Here is a 14,791-nt window from a genome sequence, read left to right as displayed (position 1 = left end):
ACTGAGCTGCCAAACCGACGCGGGTCCGGTGTGTTTATCAAAGCTTGTTCTCCGTGCTCAGACACCGGTCGATTTGAGCTGCGTTCAGGCTGCAGTGACGGCGGCTTTTTCACTCGTTACACACTGGTCTGTGGCCAGTAGCCTATACAGCAGGTAACAGTGTTGTCTCTTTTCACCTCCTCTCTCCGTGTGCGGTGCGCACACATGTAAATAGAGATCCCGCTACGTTATGTCGGCACGGTCACTACCGGAGCTTAATTTAAAAAAAAAAAAAAAAAGCGCTCGTCGGTGCAGCTGAGAGCAGCAGAGTTTCCTCTGCTGCAGCTGATCAGCTGACATGTGGTCAAGACGAAGCTACAGAGTAGACCTGTCACTGTCACAGGTGTCTCTCATCTCATCTCATTATTATAGGACTTCAACCTCAGAGCTCTGTCTTCAGACCTGTCCCTGAACATCACACATGGACAGCATGGAGTTGCCTGTGTGATTGGTTACTGAGTTTATTAATGTTTACATCAGGCTGCGTTCAACCAATCAGTTTATGCTACTGTTATTTATGTATATACAGTAATCATTAGTGTAGTGGCAGGAAAGACCATTTCATGCATCAAATCTATTGTGTTGGTCAAGTCAGAGGAAAAATGTTTGTGGTGTGTTTACTGTTCCTAAATGTAAAAATGCGTTACATTGGACCCTCAACATTATTTAAAGTTTAAATAATGTGTTACTTAAACATTTTTACCAGGTAGGCAATAAAAAAGTTCTACTGGATTATAGTATTAGAAGAAAAAAAGCTCTTATATATTTTTTTTTCCAAACTGTGTGGTATCGGAACGGTATCGGTATCGGCAGATAGGCCTACTGCACAGCCGGGAATCGGAATCGGTATCGGGGGCCAAAAAATGGTATCGGTGCAACACTAGTTTCAACTGAAACAAAGTTCACGTCTGTGTCATTATTTACATGTTGTCACGGCAACATGAACCAGAATAACACTGAAACTCACTGTGGACTCTGTCATGAAGGTGTTAGTTACATCATATGTGTATTATATATTATATTTATATATATATATAGTGCAGGTGTTGTGGTGGACTCTCCCCAAGATGTTCAGACTTTAACGTAACAAACTGCTGCTAAATGAACTTTAATGATTTCTGCTTTTATTCAGACAGGACAGTGAAGAGAGCGAGAATAAACTTGGTTTCTGTTTTGTCTTTTTTCCTCTTCGCTTTTATTAAATTTTTGTTTTTCCTTTTCTTCTTTAGTAGACTCTCATGTCATGTTCAGGGGCATAAATCAATATATCAGAATATCATGGAAAATTAATTTATGTCAGTTTAGTTCAATTCAAACAGTGAAACACATGTATTATATAGATTCAAAACACACAGACTGAAATGTTTCATGTCTTTATTTCTTTTAATTGTAATGAAAACCTAAAATTCAGTAAATCAAGAAATAATAATAGAGTGGGAAAGTTGACTACTGTAACCTAATGAACTCCAAACAGCTGCAGAAGTTTCCTGAGCCTCGTCTCTCAGTCTGGTTCATGACCTCCATCATATTCTACTTTATTAAGATGTATCTATGATCTTTGCAACTCTGAGGGTGTTTATTTGTTATTTGTATGTATGAACTATTAAAGATAAATAGAGGAAATTTCATGCAGGTTGGATTCAAACCCAGCAAAGTCTGAGCCTGTAGCTACAGTGGCATCATCAACGATATCCAGAAGATATAAAGTTAAACATGAAACACTTTTTTCCAATATTTTAATCAATTTTAGTTTTCTACGGTTTAAAGTGAAAAAAATATAAATGAACTTCAGTTCATCAGAATCAATAATTAAACTGTCAACAAAAAGTGAACATTATAGAAACTATACACTGTAAAACCATGGACTTATTCAGTCCTATAGGATTAGAGGTCTGTTTGTCTTCTTTAATTTTTTTTTTTATTATTTCTTCAAGAAATTTTGATTGACTTTACGTATCTTTCATTTCTCGATATATAATAATAGCTTTTATGGCACAAGCAGAGACGCACTCAACTGCTGTTCGCGGGCATCGTGTCGGTGACGCGTCGCTGTCCGCGGTGAACGGAGCCTCTTAACGGGGCCGGTTCACCGGGAGTCTCTCCAGTCTCTGTGTAAAAACACCCACGGACACGGAGCTCCGGTCCACACGGGTCATAACAATTCAAACATCCGTCACGTGGAGGTCGCGTCACTGCCGCCTCCCGCCGCTCAGAGCAGAGGCCTCGACTGATGATGTCACGTCACGTGGGTTTTACCTGCAATATTCATATCCCCATATCCCCATATCTCTGGAAGTAAATAAACAGACCACCACTGCCATTGACAAAATTCTTTATAAGTTTGTGTGGAAAAACAAAATCCATTAGGCTACATTAAAAAATCAAGTTTAATGAACTCATATGAGAATGGAGGTTTTAATTTTTTAGATTTCTCCACTCTTAATAACACATTCAAAATCAACTGGATCAAACAATTCATCAGAAACCCAACTTCAATCTGGAACTTCATTCCCAACTATATATTTTCCAAAGTCGGTGGCCTTAATTTTCTGTTACTCTGTACCTATTGAAAATGATACTTCTTTCCTGGTCTTTGATTTATACACATAACTTCACCCCCCACAGATATTATATTTGGAATAATAGGGACATACAATATAAACACAAATCACTTTTTCTAGAGAACTGGTTCACCCACGGCATTATTTTGGTTAGTCAGCTTTTCAATTCTAACGGCACACTATTATCATATTCAGAATTTTTAAACAAATATACACTTCCTATTCTTCTGAAAGAATATGCAATAGTATTTGATGCAATACCCTCTGGAGTGATTATGTTATTAACAGATGTTTTGTTACCTGAGTCTGACCCCTTACCTCTGGAGCCTGTACAGACTGAAGTTGGTCGAATCTGCTTCTCAGCAAAAAACAACTGTACTGTACGTGCATTACTTCAAAAAGAAAACATCAGTACCCCCAATGTTGTCTCATACTGGAATAATTTATTCACAAACCTGATCTGGAAAAACATATGGTCCCTCCCCTACAAATATTTTATCACAAATAAAATCAAAGAAGTATCCCTTAAACTCATCCATCGTGTCTATCCCTCCAATTTATTTATGTAAAGATATAAAAAAGACATTAATGAACTCTGCTCATTTTGTAAACAGGCTCCAGAAGATTTTCAACATCTTTTCTGGTCATGTCCTCATCTGCAATCCTTTTGGAAAAATGTAACTACTTTTATCCGTCAACATTTCGACAAAAACTTTGCTTTGGACTATCAAAATGTATTGTTTGGTTTCTTTTCAGTCACGGCTTCCCAATTAAACCAATATTATATAATCAATTTGATATTATTTTTAGCCAAAGCTCATATTCACAACCGCAAATTTACAAATCAAATACTTTGCACTCACCGTTTCAGAAACGAAATCAAACAATACATCAACCTAATTAGTCAATCTGAAAATAAGAAAGCCATAAAGACCATAGCACTATTCTCTCTGTTTCCACCTTTTTGAATAGACCTCTGTTTGCCTAACATGAAATGTACCTATCCTTTGTCTTCTCCTGCCTGTCATGATACTATGTAGCCTAACTGAACCTGTTGACATTATTCCATCTTTATTTGTAACCCCCTCATCCCTCATTTCACAATGTACATCCCAACTAACAATTCTTCAATAAAAAAAACAAAAAAAAAACAAAAAAAAAAACAAGGTTGGTATGGCGTTGGCAGTTAAAAACCGTCTTCCTTTTGCAGCGGTGCGGATCTGGTCCTTGGTGAAATGACGGCTGCAGACCTTTGTATGCGGAGTAATGGTAAACCCGGTTCTGCGGATCTTGTGAAGCCACTGTGTACGGTGGTCAGTATGTTTAGGAAACCGGTGGAAGCTGAGTTCGGTGTTATACCGACTCGATCCAGTACACAGTGGCACACAACAATGCTCATTTGAGCCCCCTACAACCTTCTGCAACTTATATCCATCCCTCATGTTATTTTTTTTCTTCTTTCGTACAGTTGCAGCTCTCATTTGTTCGTTTAGATTCATATTCACCGCTGTTGTAGTGAAGCAGGAAGAAAACCGGAAACTCTTCTGCCGACAACCGGGGAAAACGGAAGTACGTCACGCGAGTTGTGCACAGAGCCTATAGCAGAATAAGCTGTTTGACTTGGCAGAAAAGATTTGGCACATTTTTCATGGGCACAACCCAGATACTTAGCTCTGCTGCTCACCCCTCAAATGAATGTTCCTCACAAGTATAGAACCATTTAAAAGGGTAATGAACAGGCTTTCCAAAGCTATAAGATTTATTTCCAAGAAGCATTGTTACAAAAAATATAATGTACCAAACACAAATGTCCTTACTTTTTGTGCTATGTTATTTGTATGGATGTTTTGTGGTGCATTGTTTGAAATGTTTGGTTATCACTTTTGTTCCTTTACTGGACTTTGGTTCTTCCTGCCCTTGTTTTAGTGGGGACAGGTTTTTTGTATCTGTGAATTAATGGTCTCACTGTCCTGTCTTTTTTAAAAATGTTTTATGAAGAATGAACCTTTAACCCACAACATGGAGCAGGGTTACACTTGTTTAGTTTATTAACTGAGAGAGAGAGAGAGAGAGAGAGAGAGAGAGAGAGAGAGAGAGAGAGAGAGAGAGAGAGAGAGAGAGAGAGAGAGAGAGAAATGGAGCAAAGAGCAGTAGAGCAGGTTTGTCCAGGTAAGACCTCGTCCTCATGTCAAACAGGTGAGGCAACTTTCATAGTTTATTTTTACCCAGCGGTTGTGTCGCAGTTTATTTCCTCGTGTGAAGGTAAGGTGATCAGTCTGAATGTTTTCCTCGTTAACACCTGTCGTTACCTGAGTTCTCTGCCCTTCAACTTGTCGTTGTGTTGTTGTTGTGTTATTATAATGTTACTGTAGCTGAGTCAGAACTGTAACTGTAAAGTCTGGACCGACAGAACCGTGTCCGCCATGTTGTGTGGATGTTGTCGGTAGAAGCGCTGGAATAAGAGCAGAAGCAGAGTTAGTGGATGGATTTGTGGAGGGCAGAATGCGCACTAACCCTTTAGAGCAGGGGTTTTCAAACTGTGGGGCACACCAGAGAGTTTGAGTTTGAGGGGGGGCGCGACCAGAGAAAAAGAAAAAAAGAAAAACTGTAAATACTATTCAAACAAAAGTTACATGTCACTTGCACATAGGGCTAAATGATTAATGTTTTTGCAGTAGCCTATAATTTGCAATTATACTGCGATATGATAAAACACGATCTTGTAACACACAGGCTGCAATTATGCTCGACTGATGTGTCAAGGAGAGCGGAGCTCAGCCGGCCTCAGGCTCGGCTGAATGTAGCACTACGTATGTGGAACTATTCCGGTTAGAAAAAGAATCTGCGTCAGCTATAACTTCATATGAACGCAGTTCAAAGCGACCCGGTGCCTCTCACGGTGACCAAGCTCAGATAAATACATTGGATCAGCAGTAGCACCACGTGTCCTCCCGCATAAAGCCGCAATCTACCAGAGCTCCTAAAAAAGAAAAGAACAGAAAAAAAGGTGCATGTCGCAGCGGAGCTGAAAACAGCAGAGTTCTCCTCTACTACAGCTGAACAGCTGACATGTGGTCAAGACGTACAGTGGAGACCTGTCACAGTGTCATCGGTGCATTTCACTAATATAAACTTCAACCTCAGACTGTCTGCTTCCCAGATGATCACACAGGGAGAGCATGAAGCTGCTTGTGTTACAGAGTTCTATATCAATGTTTAGGTTTATTTGTCAGTGCTTTATGTTGTCATGATATGCTGAGAAACAAGACTGTAAATCAAACAAATCCTACAGGAAAGACCAATTTATGTTTAATGAATCAAACATAGTTTTGGTCATAGTAACTGATAATAAATACGCTATGTTTAATTCTCTTTTTTTGGGGGGGGGATGGGCCAGGATCTGGGCAAGGGGCAGCTGCCACAGAAAGAGAGACTGTTTCTGAATGAAGATTGCTTCTGAAAAGTTAGTTTAGAAAGATTGAATGTATGCTGTTAAATGTTTTGGAAAGTAATGTTGATATGTTTTATAACACAAATATGTGTGATAATGTTATGTTTTGTGCTTTTTAGCCGTCAAACCCGTTGAGGTCATTTTGACCCCAGAAGACAATAGATGTTACTATTGCTGCCATTAAAAAAGAAGAAGAAAGCGTTAAGAAAAAAAACTCCTGATGGAAGTTGTGATAGTGGAGCTGTGAGGTGAAATAAGTCGAGGCCCAGTTGTTGTGTGTGTAGCTTGTTTGATCCAGTGGTTTTCTACAGGGACGCTGTCCACACAGAGACTGTGTCACATCAACTCAGTGGATCTCAGTCCTTGTGTGTGTCAGTGGATGGAAACAGTGGTCCATGGATCATGTTGCTGGGCTGCTCTTCACTTCACTGCAGCTCCATAACGCCATCTAGTGGACTGATAGTAGAAGTACAGCAGCTGATGGCAGCTTCCTCTTCCTCACATTTGAAAAATGAGATCAACACTGAATACCAACATGCATATGTAACCGGGTGGTTATTTGTTGTGTGAATATGTGTGTTCTCCTTCTGTGTCCCTCAGTCTCTGATGCTGCAGCAGGTCTGGCGCCTCGCGTCAGGTGTGTGGTCACGCCCCTTACCGGCACCTGTAGTGCGGAGTCGCTCATTGGCTGTTAATGCGGACCTGTTTAAATAGCCCCCGTTGTTGTTCAGTTGCTCTCTCTCTCCTCGCCTGCGTAGGCCCGGCAAACGGCTCCTCCGAGCCGCGGTCTACCGGCGCCATTATGCGCCGGGGTGTTGGTTCTCCAGGTTGGCGTGTATGCCGAGATGGTGGATGTGCGTGTGTCCCCTTCGGTTAGCCACCGCTGCCGCGCTAGCTTCTGACGGCTACATTATTTATTGGTGCAGGCTACAGCCCGCCATGCAGCCTGCCTGGCGTTAGGCTGTTGTGCCCTGCCTTGCCTCTTGCCTCTTGCCTTTTTATCTCCACGTTTTGTTTCTTTTTGTTTGCCTTGCTCTCTACTGCTCTGCCTTCGTCAGTTAGACGCTCATTTTAAAGTAGTGTGCTGTAGTTCAAGACTGACTGACCGCAACTCCTTAGTGGGGGGTGGGAAGTAGCACAGCTTTGAGGACCTGCAGAAGTTATGCATGTAGCATTATGGGTTTTGTTTTCTTTTGTGTTGATTTGAGACATTTTGTTTGGTTTCTTTTCTCTTTGTTTATTTATGCAGTGACCTCAGCAGTTATTCTCTCATCCTGATTTAAGCTGAGTCGGTGGTACAGATTAATATTGTGCTCTTTGGAAATAAAAATAACTATAATTGTTTTTACAGAAGATAAGTAACTTAAATAAATGAATGCTTCCATTTGTGACTAAATAAAACTTGTTAAACTTTTTCTATAAAGTAAAGTTTGAAAAGAGTAAATTCTTTAGGTGCAAGTCCTAAGGTGGCGTTGTTGGTGTAGTTCTCTAGATCTGCCACTCGCAGACCAGCGGTATATCGTAGCACTTCGTTTCGTCTACCGCCTCCCGCCACACATATAAGAAAGGGCACTCTACAGCCACAGCTCTTGCTCAGATGACGGATGATTGGATGAAGGATATAGATGATAAAAAATTAGTTGGTGCTGTACTGTTAGATCTGAGCGCGGCGTTTGATGTTTTGGACCACAAAGTGTTATTGAATAAGTTATGTTGCTATGGTTTCGAACCATCTGCTATTGAATGGGTGAAGAGTTACCTAACTAATAGGAAAAGTACAGTATTTTTTAATGGTAGTTATTCTGAGCTGAGAGCTGTGCGCTGTGGGGTGCCACAAGGGAGCTCTTTGGGGCCGCTTTTGTTTTCGATATTTACTAATGATTTACCGCTAATTCTGAATCATGCCGCCATTGCGATGTATGCCGATGACTCTACTATTTATACGTCCGCAAATACACCTGCTAAACTAACTAAAAATTTAAATGAGGAATTATATTTAACAGAAAAATGGATGAGAAGGAATAAATTAGTTCTAAACAAAGGAAAAACAAAGTGTATTGTTTTTGGTACAAGGTATTTATTAAAGGAGGATCCTGTGCTCCACTTAACTATGGGAGACACAGTGATAGAACAAGTAAGAGAAGTAAAATTATTGGGCATTACTGTAGACAGTCAAATGTCCTGGAATAAACAAGTGGACCAGATAATGCAGAACATGGGCAGAGGTATGGCTGTGATTAAAGACATGCATAACAATAACAAAGCCCCCACTGCACTGATTATGAAAGAATATGGTCATATTATATGTCAAATTAAACAGCAGAAGCTGGGCTACAACGTGTAAAAACCATGTTTATATGACCCAAACACAGCCCAAACACTACTCAAACAAACAACTAGACATCAAACTTCATAAAGCACCTCTGTGTGGACCCAGTCGCCACATTTCTGGCTCGTATACTACTGTACATAATGCAAAACACATCAGCGACCTCTCATCTGAACGTAAACATCGGGGCGTCCCCCAGCAACCGCGGCTAACACAGCAGCTAGCAGCAGCACGGCAGAGGGAGAAGCCAACAACCAGCAAAGTCGAGCAAACACAGACGCTGCGTGGCCAAAACATGGTCGTACATTTGCTCTTACCTTTGCTGTTTTGCCGTGAAAAGGTTGTGTTATGGGTAAATCCACAATATTTCCAGTTGAACTCTGCCTAGTGTTTACATCTGAATCAGCCGGGCCGAAATCCGACGGCGCTAGGACCCTGTACGGAGCCTGACGGAGCGCATACAACCCCACGTTGGCCTGCACGTGGATCTGCTGATCTGATTGGTTCATGGCTGTCACATGGCTGCCAGTGCGGCCAATCACATCGACCTGGGTCTAGCGTCATTCCTCTCTCTCTATTGGTTAAAATGAGCCGCCACTCACTCGAATCGACCACTCCGCGGCAGAGATAGAGGCTGAAAGCCAAACCCCCCCAAATAAGCTGCTCTGAGCAGCAGGGACGCAGAGACACTGAATCCACTATGTTAGTTATTTCCAATCGGTTCCAGTAGATTTATTTTCAGTTAGTTTATCCAAATTGTGTGAAAATAAAGATTAAACAATAGTTTATAGTAGCAGGTGGTTCCAAGCTGTGCCAAAAATGGACATTTTGGAAAGTTCGCCTGGATATTTTGTAGTAAAATCTCAATCATTTTGTCCTGCTTCAATTAATCAGAATCAACCACTGCAGAGACAATGTTCACATGTTGTACAATGATTTTATAGAGAGTTTGAGCTTCATCAGCATTATTCTAAAGGGCACTCATCAAAAATATGATTTTTTTTTTAGGCGAATATTAATTTTATTAATTTTTTTCTGTGTGTCATCTTCATTTACTCTTCACCAGTAACAGATATACTGAAATTTACACATTTCAGCAATTCCTCATTTTTTCCCCTTTACTATGACACCAAAAGTATTCAAATAGACCTTGTGGTTGCAGAGATATACTCATTTTATTATGGATATGCAATTTTCGAGAAAAGGCCTAAAAAATAGGCTGGATTTTTTAAACACTGTAGGAAATGCATACCTAATCAGTTAATTAAACAAGTAGTACAAGCACTAGTGCTGACACACTTGGATTACTGCTCTGTGATCTGGTCCAATACATCAAAGAGAAATATGACTAGACTACAGGTGGCCCAGGACAAAGCAGCTCGCTTGGTTCTAAAATGCCCGTACCAGACCAATACAAGAATAATGAATCGCCATTTAGCGTGGCTAAGTGTTGAAAGTAGAGTGCAATATTCGCTGATATGTTTCATTAAAAAATTAGTCATGACAAAAAAACCAGAAATATAGCACAGAAGTTTATCTTTTTTTTCCAGACACACACAATCATTTTACGAGGCAAATGACTGAATGTCGGTTCTTGTTACCATTATGTAGAACAAACTTAAAACAGAAGACATTGAACTACAGGGCAATGGCGGCATGGAACAAATTACCGCTTTTTTTGGTCTTGGATAATAACATTTCATGCTTTAAGAAGAAGCTAAAATTGTTTTTGTTTACCCAGGAAGGATAAATCTGTATGGTTGAATTACTGCTCCTTGAGTATGAAGAGGGGCCATAATGTTGGCTGAAGTGCCTTTCTTTGTTTTTGTCTTTAGAACTGTCTTTTGAGCAAGTGTCTTTGTGTTCTTGTGGTTTCGTAGTCTAGAGTGTCTATGGCAGTGTATTTTGATTTGTGTTGAGATGTTTGTGTGTGTGTGTGTGTGTACTGTATGTAATGTATTTTAATGGTTGTGAATGTGTATGTCAATGTATTAATGAAAATATGTATTATAATTTCAGTGATCAAGACCCCAGGGAGAGTAGCTGCTGGAAAGTCCAGCAGCTAATGTGAGTCTTTAATAAACAAACTGCTATGTGACTGCATTCAACTGACACTGATATGAAGCAGAGGAGAAGAGCCAATCAGTGGAGGAGCCGCTGGAGACATGATGGACATGTGAGCTGCTGTGCAGATGAATGATGTGTGTTTCCTCTGCAGGTGAAGCTACAAAGTGTGTGTGAGCTGATGTGGATGTGACCTCAGCAGCATGGATCAGTGTGAGGACAGAGAGGAGGGAGCCCCTCCCTCTAAAACCAAAAGCCAGACCACAGGTCAAAGGTCAGAGTTTAAAACAGTCAGAAAGACTTTTCTCTCTAAAAGTCAGTTGTTGTGTTTATTAAAAGGTTGAAGATATTTGTCATCGGTTTTTCTCCAACATGCACATTTATCAGTTGCGTTGTTGTTTCAGGATCCAGCAGCAGAGACCAGACTCTCCTGAACCCAGCTGTCTGTCTTTAAAGAGCAACGACTCAAAGGACTTTCTCGTTAACTTTAAAGGAGGACGTGGATCAGCTGATCAGATGTAAGAGACAAAACTACATTTCAAAGGTTTTGAGTTTCTGTTGAACGTTCTTCCTGTGGAGTCACATTTCAATGATTCTCATTAAAAACTGAGTTATAACTCAGACACACGTTCAGTGAATGACTGACAGCATCCCATGCATCTTTCTTTCTGTTATTGCATCCACTGCTGACGCTACTAAATATAACAGCTGCTTTTTGTTCACTTCCTGCAGCAGTCGCTCCAGCACTAAAGTTCTTTCTATGTTTGGAGTCCAACACTCCCTGTAGATTTTTGTTTGGACATTTTAACTTTATTTCTCAACTCACCTTCTCTGACATTCTTGATTTAACAACACGTTCATGAATCTGACGTAGAGTTTGCATGTTCTCCCCGTGCATGTGTGGGTTCTCTCCAGCTTCCTCCCACAGACCAAAGACATGCAGGTTAACTGGTGACTCTAAATCACCCATAGGTGTGAATGTGTGTGTGTATATGTTGGCCCTGTGATAGACTGGTGACCTGTCCAGGGTGAACCCCGCCTCCTGCCCAAAGTCAGCTGAGAAAGGCTCCAGCTCACCCTCCACCCTAGTGAGGATGAGCTGTAGAGAAGATGAATGAACTTAAAGAGATATTGGTGAATGAGGCCCATTGTTAGAAAATGTAGGAAAAGGAAGTCATTCACATTTAGCCCTTAAAATAACTTTGCAGAGAATTATTTTGAAAACCTAAAACTGTTAAACATGAGTTGTGTTGTTGTTTCAGGATCCAGCAGCAGAGACCAGACTCTCCTGAACCCAGCTGTCTGTCTTTAAAGAGCAACTTCTCCATGGATCGTCCTATTAACTTCAGTCATTCTCTTGATGGAAGGTCAGAATTTAAAACAGTCAGAAAGACTTTTCTCTCTAAAAGTCAGTTGTTGTGTTTATGAAAAGATAGAAGATATTTTTCATCATTTTTTCTCCAACATGCACATTTATCAGTTGTGTTGTTGTTTCAGGATCCAGCAGCAGAGACCAGACTCTCCTGAACCCAGCTGTCTGTCTTTAAAGAGCGACTGGTCAAATGGACGGATCATTAACTTTAAAGGAGGACGTGGATCAGCTGATCAGATGTAAGTTGTAACTGACAGTCAGACTCAGGTTATTGTAGAAAAGAACCAGTTTGTACGACGTGTTGTTGGACCAGGTCTGAAACCAAAGTGTCTGTGTCTGTTGTGAACGTCCTCAGGGGACATATAAAGTCCATCTTGTATTATCTCTCTTTACTGATGTTGACTTGACACTGATTCCTCCACAGACTGGACCAGGAGAGCTCAGAGGTTCCCAGTGGTCAATCTGCCCAGCAGCATCAAACACACCTGGACTCCATATTTATGGTGAGGACATGTCCAACAGCTGCTGTCACATCTGTTGTGTTCACCATCATCTCCATGCTGCACTTTGACACCAGTGGATTGTCAGTCTGTCCAACATGGATCTGATGTTTGGCTCCATGGTTTTAGTTTGATGCTGTCACTCATAGAGTTTCTGTTCCAGCTGCTGGAGGAGAACATGGTCACTTTTGTCAAGAACGAGCTGAAGAGGATCCACAAGGCTCTGAGTCTAGATTACCCAGAATGCTCAGGGAGTCAGAGGGAGGATGAGGATGTGTTGGATGGTGAGGATGAAGAGCAGAGGAGGAGCAGCAGAGAGGCATTAGTGAAGATCACAGTGAACTTCCTGAGGAGGATGAAGCAGGAGAAGCTGGCTGAGCATCTGCAGAGCAGTAAGAGAATTTCTCTAAAGATTCAACATGATGGACAAATGAGACGTTCACTGACATCAACACATGGAGGGAAACATGTTCATATGTCGTTATTTAGAGGAATTAAAATGTTATATTTTCTTACTGATCTTATATCTTGTGTTTTCATTCAGAATATTTTGCTCAAGTTTGTGGACGTAAACTCAAATCTGCCCTGAAGGAGAAGTTCCAGTGTGTGTTTGAGGGGATCTCTAAAGCAGGAAACCCAACCCTTCTGAACCAGATCTACACAGAGCTCTACATCACAGAGGGAGGGGCTGGAGGGGTCAATGATGAACATGAGGTCAGACAGATTGAAACAGCGTCCAGGAAACCAGTCAGACCAGAAACAACCATCAGACAAGAAGACATCTTTAAGGCCCCACCTGGAAGAGACCGACCAATCAGAAGAGTGATGACAAAGGGAGTGGCTGGCATTGGGAAAACAGTCTTAACACAGAAGTTCACTCTGGACTGGGCTGAAGACAAAACCAACCAGGACATATACTTCACATTTCCCTTCACCTTCAGAGAGCTGAATGTGCTGAAAGAGGAAAAGTTCAGCTTGGTGGGACTTGTTCATCACTTCTTCTCTGAAACCAAAGAAGCAGGAATCTGCAGGTTTGATCAGTTCCAGGTCGTCTTCATCTTTGACGGTCTGGACGAGTGTCGACTTCCTCTGGACTTCCACAACACTGAGATCCTGACTGATGTGACAGAGTCCACCTCAGTCAATGTGCTGCTCATCAACCTCATCAGGGGGAACCTGCTTCCCTCTGCTCAACTCTGGATAACCACACGACCTGCAGCAGCCAATCAGATCCCTCCTCAGTGTGTTGACATGGTGACAGAGGTCAGAGGGTTCACTGACCCACAGAAGGAGGAGTACTTCAGGAAGAGGTTCAGAGATAAGAAGCAGGCCAGAGGGATCACCTCCCACATCAAGACATCACGAAGCCTCCACATCATGTGCCACATCCCAGTCTTCTGCTGGATCACTGCTACAGTTCTGGAGGAGCTGTTGAAGACCAGAGAGGGAGGAGAGCTGCCAACCACCCTGACTGAGATGTACATCCACTTCCTGGTGGTTCATCTAAAACTGAAGAAGGTCAAGTATGATGGAGGAGCTGAGACAGATCCACACTGGAGTCCAGAGAGCAGGAAGATGATTGAGTCTCTGGGAAAACTGGCTTTTGAGGAGCTGCAGAAAGGAAACCTGATCTTTTATGAATCAGACCTGACAGAGTGTGGCATCGATATCAGAGAAGCTTCAGTGTACTCAGGAGTGTTCACACAGATCTTTAAAGAGGAGAGCAGCCTGTACCAGGACAAGGTGTTCTGCTTCGTCCATCTGAGTGTTCAGGAGTTTCTGGCTGCTCTTCATGTCCATCTGACCTTCATCAACTCTGGAGTCAACCTGATGTCACAACAACAATCAACCTCCAAGAAGAAGAAGACTGAAACAACAGGAGTCAAATCTGCAGAGACAAACTTCTACCAGAGCGCTGTGGACAAGGCCTTACAGAGTCCAAATGGACACCTGGACTTGTTCCTACGCTTCCTCCTGGGCCTTTCACTGGAGACCAATCAGAATCTCCTACGAGGTCTGATGACACAGACAGGAAGTGACTCCCTGACCAATCAGGAAACAGTCCAGTACATCAAGGAGAAGATTGAAGAGATTCCCTCTGCAGAGAAAAGCATCAACCTGTTCCACTGTCTGAATGAACTGAATGATGGTTCTTTAGTGGAGCTGATCCAACTATACCTGAGATTAGACAGTCTCTCCAAACGTAAACTGTCTCCTGCTGAATGGTCGGCTCTGGGCTTCATCTTACTGTCATCAGAAGAAGATCTGGACGAGTTTGACCCGAAGAAATACTCTGCTTCAAGTTCAGAGGAGGCTCTTCTGAGGCTGCTGCCAGTGGTCAAAGCCTCCAACAAAGCTCTGTAAGTGTAGAGATAGTTGGATTTATTCATCATTATATAAAAAGCCTTCTGTCTTTCAACAGGACAGATAATAAACTCCTTTCTTCTTTAATTCCTCATGATCATCTCTTCAGAC

General features: G+C 41.7%; 1 protein-coding gene across 1 annotated transcript; it reads left to right on the top strand.

Annotated features, from left to right (window-relative positions):
* Positions 1 to 4,819: 4,819 nt before the first annotated feature.
* LOC146960789 (uncharacterized) lies at positions 4,820 to 14,483 on the top strand. Its single transcript, XM_085772057.1, has 8 exons — positions 4,820 to 4,862; positions 10,599 to 10,718; positions 10,849 to 10,962; positions 11,942 to 12,055; positions 12,241 to 12,319; positions 12,480 to 12,708; positions 12,861 to 13,267; positions 14,475 to 14,483. The coding sequence occupies exons 2-8, from the start codon at positions 10,648 to 10,650 to the stop codon at positions 14,481 to 14,483; spliced, it is 1,023 nt and encodes a 340-aa protein (XP_085628183.1). The 5' UTR covers positions 4,820 to 4,862; positions 10,599 to 10,647.
* Positions 14,484 to 14,791: the final 308 nt, after the last annotated feature.

The sequence above is a fragment of the Trachurus japonicus genome, unplaced genomic scaffold (assembly GCF_045865225.1).
Source record: "Trachurus japonicus isolate A0001 unplaced genomic scaffold, Traja_1.0 AP030008.1".
NCBI lineage: Eukaryota > Metazoa > Chordata > Actinopteri > Carangiformes > Carangidae > Trachurus > Trachurus japonicus.
The sequence above is the reverse complement of the archived record's forward strand: the minus strand, read 5'-3'. Positions and strand labels throughout refer to the sequence as shown.

What these genes read in the sequence shown, in the direction of transcription:
- LOC146960789 (XM_085772057.1), top strand. Translation starts at nt 10,648, where the DNA reads ATGGATCAGTGTGAGGACAGAGAGGAGGGAGCCCCTCCCTCTAAAACC. An exon ending in CGTGGATCAGCTGATCAGAT is followed by an intron (nt 12,056 to 12,240) that starts GTAAGTTGTAAC and finishes ATTCCTCCACAG; the next exon opens with ACTGGACCAGGAGAGCTCAG. An exon ending in GGCTGAGCATCTGCAGAGCA is followed by an intron (nt 12,709 to 12,860) that starts GTAAGAGAATTT and finishes GTTTTCATTCAG; the next exon opens with AATATTTTGCTCAAGTTTGT.